The sequence below is a fragment of the Kogia breviceps genome, chromosome 8, assembly GCF_026419965.1.
Source record: "Kogia breviceps isolate mKogBre1 chromosome 8, mKogBre1 haplotype 1, whole genome shotgun sequence".
Lineage (NCBI taxonomy): Eukaryota > Metazoa > Chordata > Mammalia > Artiodactyla > Physeteridae > Kogia > Kogia breviceps.
In genome coordinates, this window is record NC_081317.1 from 86,845,625 (window position 1) to 86,855,389 (window position 9,765).

General features: G+C 49.4%; 2 protein-coding genes across 2 annotated transcripts; both read left to right on the top strand.

Annotated features, from left to right (window-relative positions):
• The first annotated feature begins 78 nt into the window (after nt 1–78).
• On the top strand, nt 79–6,581 carry LOC131760838 (spermatogenesis-associated protein 31D4-like). The gene is given in 5 exon segments (XM_059070933.1): nt 79–276; nt 1,288–1,333; nt 1,932–1,992; nt 2,272–6,510; nt 6,512–6,581. Coding segments are annotated over 5 exon segments (4,614 nt in total).
• A 626-nt stretch (nt 6,582–7,207) lies between these two features.
• LOC131760839 (ubiquitin carboxyl-terminal hydrolase 10-like) lies at nt 7,208–8,788 on the top strand. Its single transcript, XM_059070934.2, has 2 exons — nt 7,208–7,441; nt 7,650–8,788. The coding sequence occupies exons 1-2, from the start codon at nt 7,291–7,293 to the stop codon at nt 8,786–8,788; spliced, it is 1,290 nt and encodes a 429-aa protein (XP_058926917.1). The 5' UTR covers nt 7,208–7,290.
• Nucleotides 8,789–9,765: the final 977 nt, after the last annotated feature.

Below are 9,765 nucleotides of genomic sequence, written 5' to 3' on the forward strand. Positions count from 1 at the left end.
CAGGCCTAGGACTGCACCCATACTCAGTGCTCAGTGCTCAGTGCTCATTTAACTTGAGGCAGCCCTGTGGTTCAGACGATGGAATTCGGAAAACCGAATGCTCTCTCAGTTTTGAACAGCGTTACTGAGGCATGTCTGAGCTTCGCCTCAACATTCTTGGATATTGACCCAAACCTCGTCATCCTGTGCGGGTTGGGGTTGCTTATTCTGTTCCTGTGGTTCCTGGTGAGCTTGCCATTTTCACCTACCTTCAGTAAAACCAAAGACATCCGAAAGGTAAGCAACCCTGGATGAGCCCCCAACAGAGATTCTTTCTTTCTTTTATTTTTTTTATTTTTTAATTTTTTAATTTTTTTATTTTTTAATTTTTTTTTTTGTGGTACGCGGGCCTCTCACTGTTGTGGCCTCTCCCGTTGTGGAGCACAGGCTCCGGACGCGCAGGCTCAGCGGCCATGGATCACGGGCCCAGCCGCTCCACGGCATGTGGGATCTTCCCGGACCGGGGCACGAACCCGTGTCCCTGCCTCGGCAGGCGGATTCTCAACCACTGCGCCACCAGGGAAGCCCAGAGATTCTTTATTGTTGTTTCCATTTCTATTCCCACATTTTAAAATGAGTTTGGTTGGCTCAGAGAGACACCTAAGATGGGAAGCTCAAGGAGAGGATAGAACATCATCCTCCTAGGAAAAGAAGCCAGCCAGGGCTAGGGGTTCAGGGAGGACTAAGGCTCCCAGTTGAAGCCCATGTCCCATCTGACTGTTGGGAGGACTCCAGGATAAAATCCCAAACAGTAATTTTGTGGCCCTGGGTTGGGTTATTTAGAGAGTTGGGGATCTCTGCAGGAGAACAGACTTCCCTAATGCTTGATCATGAGTACATTGTCACGTCAGGCATCACTCAACAAAGCCTTCCTTTGTGCTGGGCTGATCGGAGCAGCAATGCTGAGCCTCTGAGCAGAGGCTGGAGCCTGAGCTCCAGGATACAGGGTCCTATCTGAGGGACGTGGACATGACTGCTGGCCTCAGATGCTATGCCCTCCTTGGGCAGTTGACTTCTGACTGAGACTATCAAGTGTGGATCTCATAGACAAAAGTCCTTCTTTGAGTTTGTCAAAGAAGAAAAAAATCGAAAGCATTTTAAACCTTTAAAATTGATAAAAGGAAGGAACATAAAGTTCTATTAATTAAAACAGAGTCATATTATTCATGGATAATGAATATCTGAGTTTCCTAGAGAGGAGTGAGAGAAATGAGCCCCAGCCCTTCATTCTTCTCTTTTTGTTCTCAGCATCAGCGCAGAGCCAAGGGGAGAAGGAAAGGAGGAACACCGAAAGGTAAGGTTCTGCCTATCCCACCTGAACTCTCCGAAGGTGACCCTTCCTGCCTTTTCCATGAGATCCAAGGTCCCTGATCTCTGAGGATGTCAACTGCTAGATACAGTTTCTCTCAGAAACCAGAGTTCTCAGAGGAGAGGCTTGTGGGAAGGCTGTCAGAGCCTGAGACACTTCTCAGATTCCCTGCTCTGCTCATTGCTGGGCATGAAGCAGTGATGGGCCTGGGCAATAGGTGTTGCCCGACAGGTGGCCATTGAGATGTCAAGAGTCAGAACTTCTGTGTCCTGACTTTGTAAAAGTCCTTTGACTTCCTGGATGATCAGATTCCTCTTTGAGGTAAATAACCATTGACCTATATTCCTCAAAGGGTGGTTCTGAATATCACATGGGAGAATACATATGAAAGCCCTTTGTGAATGATAAAGCAACATATATTTGAGCTTTGTTATTATTATCATTGACCATGTGATGTGACCCTGTTTCCTAGTTCTTGGGGCTCTCCAAGTCCAATCCACCAAGGGTACCGCTATAGGACACTCTACTAAGCCTCCTATAAGGTCTCCTTGTTTCTACCTTCATCACTCTTCTGGTTTCCCAGGTTGGAGAACTTTCCAGAGCGATGTAGAGGAGGCAAGGAAGGTGCTTTCTCTTCTGCAAAGGTGACTGAACATTACCTTCTTTCCCATATCCTGCTTTTTAGTGGAGTCTTTGAATTTCTAGGGCCTCAGTGAAGCCTGGGATTGACATGGGAGGGAAAATCCTCAGATTCAGAATGTGAAAGCCTTGGGGAGGGGGATAAAAGATTTATTGTGAGATTAAGGAAGTAAAAGAATGTGAAAGGATAGTATACATTGGGCAGCCATACTTTTGCCAGACCTGCCAGGGTCTCATGTTTGTTCTGGTCCTGGTTGCATCTTTGTACTTCCTGTCTTCTGCAGCCCCCTGGGCCGGCACGATGACATCACCCGCTTTCGTCAACTCTTATGTCCAGACCCCTTCTGTGAGGTGTGTAATAATGCAACTGCTGAGGTCAATCGGCTGCTACTCCCAGAGGCCCTGGAAGATCCTACTTCCTCTGTGTTCCCGTTGACTTCCACAGCTCCTGTGACTGAGTCATCGTTTGCTCTGTCCCCTGCCTCCTCAACAGTCCCTTCAAGAGACCTAACACCAGCCTCTCTGCCTGAGCCTTCCCCACTGCCCCCCTCCGCTCTCTCCCCTAACCCAATGACCCCCTTAGGTGACTTGTTTTCACCCTCCCCATTGGGTCATTCTCTGGCACCGGAGCCTTTTCCTTCCTTGGATTCCAAATTCCCAGTGGACTATTCCCCACCCCAACCTCTTGCCTTTCCCCCTCTCCTACCACATGACACACAGACAGCAGATCCTGTTCTCCCACGAGAGGCCACTTTGTCTCCGGATACCATCTCCTCTCTTGACCCCACCCTTTCCCAAGATATCAACCCCTTATCAGATTTGTCCCAGGCAGTGAATCACCGCGATTCTTTTGCTTGTCATCATGCACCATCAACTCTGTCTGTTTCACCTCAGCCAGACTGCAGTTTATCTGCCACTCAATCTAAATCAATTGCCATCTTATTGAAGCCTGTTCCGGAGAACTCACTTCCAGAAAGCCCTGGTGTGTTGTCCACTTGTGTTTCAACACTCAGAGGCACTGATCATTCAAGCCTGTCAGTTTCAGACTTCTCCTCGCGGCAAGCTCATGCCAAAGACTTGTTCCCTTCCACGTTGGCACAATGTGATTTCAATCAAGAGTTTCTTGCCCTCCATTCTTCAGAAGCCTCTTTTGGGGGAGACCCTGCAGCCAACCTTGTAGAGCCTGGTAACCTCTCATTTCTCAGCCCTGATGTCCTGGCACTCCTGGAGAGACAAGTCCAAAAGAGGAGCGATTTCCTGATGTGGAAGGAAAAGGAAAATAAAAAAGATTCTTTTCCAGAACAACTGAGGCCAGACTACCAACTAAATTCTTCAGGGAAAATGTTAGAGTCAGTTGCTGATAAGCATGACTCGGCGGTCTGCCTTCCCTTTTGGAGCAGCAAAGACAAACCAAAGGAGCTGCATGTGCCTCAGCAGCTGCCATATCCTAAGACCCTGGAGGACCATTTACAGCAAAAACCTATGCAGTTCTTCTGGGGTCTCCCATCTCTGCACAGCGAGTCCTTGCCCTCTGCTGTTCATGTCTTGGCTGACAGTTCCTCAATCTTTATTTTCAACAGAAACTCGAATGCCTCCACAGGCCAAGAATCACCAGTGCTTCCTGATCCCCTACCTCTGTCCTTGCCTAAGATTCAGCCTGAACCCTTGCCTCAAACGCTGCCTCAATCTCAGCCACTACCTCTCACTCAGGTCCAGTCCCAGGCCGACCCTCAATCCCCACTCCCAGTCATACCATCTGATCCTCTACCTCAGATTAGGATCTGTGGAGTAAGTTTCCACAGACCTCAGGATGAGTCAGTGTCTCTCTCCTCATCTGAAATTCAACAGCTGGAATGGAACATTTTGCAGAAACAACAGGAAAGTGTGTGGGGTTTACCCTCTGTGGTCCAAAGATCTTGGGAAGACTTTTGTCCATCAGCTCCTAACATTCCTTGCCACCGGGCCCCCCAGGCCCATGCTTCAATCTCCATCCTTCCTGGGGAGTTTCCTCTCAGTGATGAACTTCGGAAGAAACTAGAGCATCACATTCGAAAGAGGCTCATCCAACACCGGTGGGGCCTGCCCCGCAGAGTCTACGAGTCTGTGTCACTGATGTTGCCTCCAAATGGTTTTTCAGAGGCATCTGAGTCGGACACCAATGATGGAGTCTCACTGATCCCTGTGTCTAAGGGTCAGAGTAGCAAAACTGTAAATGTTGGATTGAGCCAAACTGGAAGCTTCCATGAGAGGAGCTCAGAAATGTTCCAGCGAGAGGAAGATGTGGGGAAGGATCTGGGACCCAGCCTAGAGAATGGCCCAAAAGAGCACCTGCTGAATAACCCAAAGAGTTCTTCAGGTAAGGATCTGGGGTATGACTCTGAGAAAGACCTAAACAGTCAGATGGTGAGTCTCTCAGAGAAAAATTCAAGGGTGTCAGCAGAGAGTCTAGGTCAGAGACAACTTGAAAATGTCCTAAAAGTTCATTTGAGCAAGAAGTTTGAGGAAATAAATGAGGGTCGGCTCCCTAGGACTGTGCATAATTCATGGCATGCTATCAAGCAAACATTGCTTCCTTCTGTGAAATCCCACACCCAAACAAAACAGAGAAGTTTGCCATCATCCGTGGGTGAGGCCCACTCCCTGAATACCTTCCAGAACCTGACTTTTGTTGATTCCAGTGCACTACACATGCTGGAAGCCCATATTAAAAGGTTTCGTATGAGGATGTTGTGGGGCCTTCCCCGCAGGGTCCTTGAATCCATACGGCTCTCTGAATTGAAAGACGCCTCGTTCCAGTCCTTGTCTCATGCCACCTTGCCTTCCTCAACCAATGTGATTTCTGAGGCAGACTCCAAATCTGGGAGCTTCAAGTCCTCTAGAGGAAGCTCTAAATCTCTCCATGGAGACAAAGTGGGCACAACAACAACCCCTGGCCTGGATCGTTCTCTCCCTGCCACCTCACCTGGGGGCAAAGGAGGACAGAGGGTCCTGAGACAATCACACTCTGATGTCAACCGTGGGCTGGCAGAGGATGTTCAGAGAATTAAGGATGCCAGACAGACTCGTCTGCCTGTCTCACTCTGCGTCACAGGGAAAGCAGGTCCTAGACAGACTCAACTTGTCAACAGATATCCCCAAAAGCTGCTTGCAAAGCAAGCTGGGGCCAAATATGAGCCGAAGCATAAGAGTGTGAGTTCCAGTGATAAAGGAGAAATGCAACGGGGCAAAAAGTTGGAGAAGTCAGAACCTGTTTCCATGCCCAAATTGTCTAGGGAGGTAGTCACGGCTGAGGAGTTTGATACTCTTCAATTAAAAACTAGTGACATGTTGACAACTCACAAGCCAGGGAGCTCCCAAATGATAAATGTGAATGAGAACAAAGAAGAAACTACCGTGACCACTGCAAGCCCCCCACCCAAATTACCAGTTCCCCAACATCTTAAGTCATTAGACCTTAAAGAACAACTGTTCAGTGAGTTAAACTTTCAACAGGAGAACAGGGACCATAGCCAGGCTCAAGGCCAACCTACTGACACATCCCTTGCTTCAGATAACTTGACTTACGAGGCCTCACTGACTCATGCCCAGGGTGTCTCACGTGGGGACATGGGAGCTTCCCGGGTGCTGCATGTCCATTTGAAGGACAGAGGAATCGGGATGGAGCAACAGCAGGAACCTTGGGTCCCTAAGCATGCCTTAAGGAGGTGCCAGGATAAGAATTTCCCACCAACTGCAAAGAGAGTGAGCCCTCTGGAGCCCAAGGCAGAAGAGCTTGGTGGAGGGGACACAGGGTTGGGGACATCCCAACTTCGGAGGAAGAGTTTCCCTACTCAGGAGATGGTACTAAAGAAGACACTTGCGAGCAAGTCTTCCCAGACCCTATCACAGAAGGGACAGCCTCTTCCTGAAGGCAATGTCAGAAAAAGAATGCAGGACTTCTTGCAATGGTTTTTTTCTGGGATAAAATACAAAAGGCAAGAAGATGCCCAGGAAAAGGGCAGCCCCATATCAGCTGTGCAGAACAGAGGCCTAGTTAAAAGTAGAGCTGCCTTTACTGGGACAACTGCAGCTCAGAAAATCGCGACAGACATGAGGAAGTCCGTAGAGGGGAAACTGGGGTGTCAGCATGTAATTGATGTCACCTGCTCTCAAGGGCCCCTTCGTTCCCCAGTGCAGTTTAGGAAAACTCAGCAAAAGGCAAAAGTGCAGGTCCCGACAGAGCCTGTCCAGGGGCGTCCTTTCAACTACAGGGCTCCCTCCTGTAATGTGACAAATATCAAGTCCCGCCATCAAGAAGCTATCTCTGCTGGCCAGAGTTACCCTCCAAGTACCAGACAGATCAGAGATAAGAAGAGACCCCCCCAGAAAGTTGTGGCATTCAAGGACCAGCGACTGTGTCCCAAACATCCCCCACCAGTGTCCCACAGGGAGCCTGTGCCCCCCCCACGCCCCCCCACCAGGCGTCAACCTGGCCAGGCACCCCCAGCTGCGCTCAGCACTGCTGAAGGCACTGTGTTCAGACACCTCTCTACTGTTTAGACAGAAGACACGCCTCCAGAATTTCCAAGGGAGAAGACTTCCCATCCAGAAATAACTCCTTCCTTGTGGAGATTATTGATTCTCCCCAATAAATGTTTATGTAATAATAGTGTATCTTTTCTGTGTACTGTGTTGGCGGCATGGGTTTTGGGTAACTCAGGGCTTATGTGTAAGGGAAAGGAAGGAGATAGTTCAGCTCTTACTGATTGCTTCCTTTGGCTTTGGCTAAAAGGTGACCAGTCCTCTGGAGTTCTCGCTGAGAAATAGATATCGTGCCCCCTCCCTCCCCCGCCATCCCCCCCCAACCCCAAAGCCCATTTCCTCCCTGATGAAATTTGAGGAGATGGGCTTTGTCTTCTGCCACTTAGCTTAGCCTTAATGGAAACATATAGCAGCCCACACCTCCCCCCTCACTGAACGTTTTATATCCTTTAGAGAAGTAGGGAAGATAGGTCTTTTATACCTGAGAAGCGTTAAGGACAGGTATACTTTCTCCAAGTAATGCTGAAGAAGAAACAACAGCTTAATCATTATTTAGAACTCAGTGACCAGAGGCTCCTACAGGGGGCTGAACCCTGAATGGCACTATTTGGGCGGAGGTGTTGCTGTACTGGACCCTGGGCTAGTTGCCGTAGGGTCCAGAAACAGCACAGCAGCTGCTTAAGAATCTGTCATGTGGGTATGTGCGGGCGAGAAGATGGCGGCGGCGGGGGAAGCAGCGTGAGGAGTCGGACGAGCGCCGAGGCTCATTGAAACGGGCCGCCATGGCCCTCCGCAACCCGCAGTATATTTTTGGAGATTTTAGCCCTGATGAATTCAATCAGTTCTTTGTGACTCCTCGCTCTTCAGTTGAGCTTCCTCCGTACGGTGGAGCAGTTCTGTGTGGCGCACAGGCCGCTGGTGAGCTGCCCGATGGTAAGCTTGTGCTCTCCTTCATTCCCTGACGTGTGTGCTGGGTGGGCAGGCTTCCTGGAAGCGGTGTTCTGTTGGTCCATACCGTTTGGATAAGCATTCCCTTACTGCTTGGTGTTTTTGCTGTAAGCTATAGCAGATTCAATGCCCGAACCACTTTGACGAATGAATTAAAGTTTGTTCTGTGCTTCAGAGTGCCAGCCGTGCAAAGGGCAGGACTGTCAGAGAATTGAATTTGGTGTTAATGAAGTAATTGAACCCAATGGCGCTTTGCTGAGAACTCCCACCTACAGTATTTCAAGCACATTGAATCCTCAGGCCCCGGAATTTATCCTTAGTTGCACGACTTCCAGAAAGATCCCCAGTGACATCGATAAAGAAGTGAACTACAGCTCAGCTGACTGCCAGTACCCAGGCTCTGCCCTCGCCCTGGATGGCAGCTCTAACGTGGAGGCGGAAGTTTTAGAGAATGATGGCGTCTCGGGTGGTCTTGGACAAAGGGAGCGTAAAAAGAAGGAAAAACGCCCCCCTGGATATTACAGTTACTTGAAAGACGGCGGCGAGGGTGGTCCTTCCACAGAAGCCCTGGTCAATGGCCATGCCGGTCCAGCAGTCCCCAACAGTGTAGGCACGGAGGATGTGGACTCGATGGGTGATGTGCCCCCCGTGGGGACACCCAGGACTTGGGGCAGCCCCCAGGACACCACGGACTTCGTCAGCGACGCCGTGCCTGCTGGTTCTTTCCCCGGAGCCCTTGACAGCGGGGCCAGGACTGCAGGGCAGCCTGAGGGCTGCCCCGGGGCCAACTTGGAGCCCTCTCACCTCCCTGCAGAGGCCAGCAGGGACACCCTGTTGAGGACAGCTGTGGCTCAGCCTGCCGTTGGGACCGATACTACTGAGAACCTTGGAGTCACTAACGGACAAGTACTAGAATCCTTGGGTGAGGGCACAGCTGCCAACGGGGTGGAGTTGCACACTGTGGAGAGCTCGAACTCGGACCCCGCCAAGGCCGAGAGCGGCCCCCCTCCCGCGGACACCCCGGCCTCTGCGGCAGCCACCGCTCCTGCTGGTCAGAGTCAGCCCACCAAGTCGTGGGCCAGTCTTTTTCATGATTCTAAGCCCTCTGCCTCCTGCTGCTGCTCCTCCTCCTCCTCCTCCTCCTCCTCCTCCTCCTCCTCCTCCTCCTCCTCCTCCTCGCCTGTGGTTTCCATGGAAACTAAGTATTCCCCTCCTGCCACATCTTCCCTGGTCTCTGAAAAGCAGGCCGAAGTCAAGGAAGGGCTGGTTTCAGTTTCCGAAGATCCTGTAGCCATGAAGATTGCAGGTATAGTTCAAAAGACACAAGTGTGAAACCAAGATGGGAGTTGACAGTCTGGGCTAAAAACTTTGGTGGTATGTTGTTACCCAGAGCCGTAGTTGATTGATCACCCGTGTGTTAAGAGGAATTTCTGAATAATGCCTGTACCTTAAATGTTACTAAAAGTATAATGGTATATGAGCAAAATGGGGTGGGGAGGGGGGTGTCATACCTCTATGTTAAGTGGAAAATCCATGTCCTAAACACCACTTTTTTACCAGTCCTTTTCTATTGACAAACGACATTTTCATTTCTTGCCTTTTGATCAAGTGATTGTACTCCATTGTGTGACTGTGTAATAGGCAGTCCCATCTGTGTTCCAGCTGTTGTATACCTTTGGTGTCATAACCCCTGATTTGGACTCACTTTGCATTGTTTCTTTATTTCTCAGGATATAAGAAAGTATTTGGGGTTTTTCCTTTTTAATGCCTATTTTGGATTGAGTAAAGGGATTTTACTCAGTTTCAGCACACCAAGGCCAACTCTTGACAAGATGAGAGAAACGGTAACAGTTTGGCCTAAAGTTAATGTTTTATTCGACGTGCTGAGGCTCAAAAGTAGGACCAGTTCACAGTAAAACTATAAAGCTGCATGACTTGCGATTTTTAAAGTTAAAGTAGTAAGTCAGAAACAGAGGCGCCGTGTCTGTTTAGATATGTCTAAGAAGCCGGGGCTGCTCTTCAGGTTTCCTTCTACTCAGGAGTTTACTAGTAACCACCTTTTCAGGGTTTTGCCCCTTAGCCGAGTTAAAGTTAGCTGTCTTATTTAGTTTAGGCTTTATGTGGTGTTTGCTGATTTAACATTTTGGTATATGCGTGACAGCATTCATTACCAGGGTGAGGGTGAAAGCAGTAGCAAGACGCCAAGTGCATACCCTGTTATGAGTGGTCAGAACTCCCTCAGACAGAAAATCAGGTTTGTCTATCCCCTTTTATAGAAAGCAACCTGAAGGACAGAGAAGGTAATATAC

Bases quoted from the DNA above. Each gene is read 5' to 3' on its own strand.
- LOC131760839 (XM_059070934.2), top strand. From the start codon at position 7,291: ATGGCCCTCCGCAACCCGCAGTATATTTTTGGAGATTTTAGCCCTGAT. The intron at 7,442-7,649 runs GTAAGCTTGTGC...AGCCGTGCAAAG, and splicing joins CGCTGGTGAGCTGCCCGATG to GGCAGGACTGTCAGAGAATT.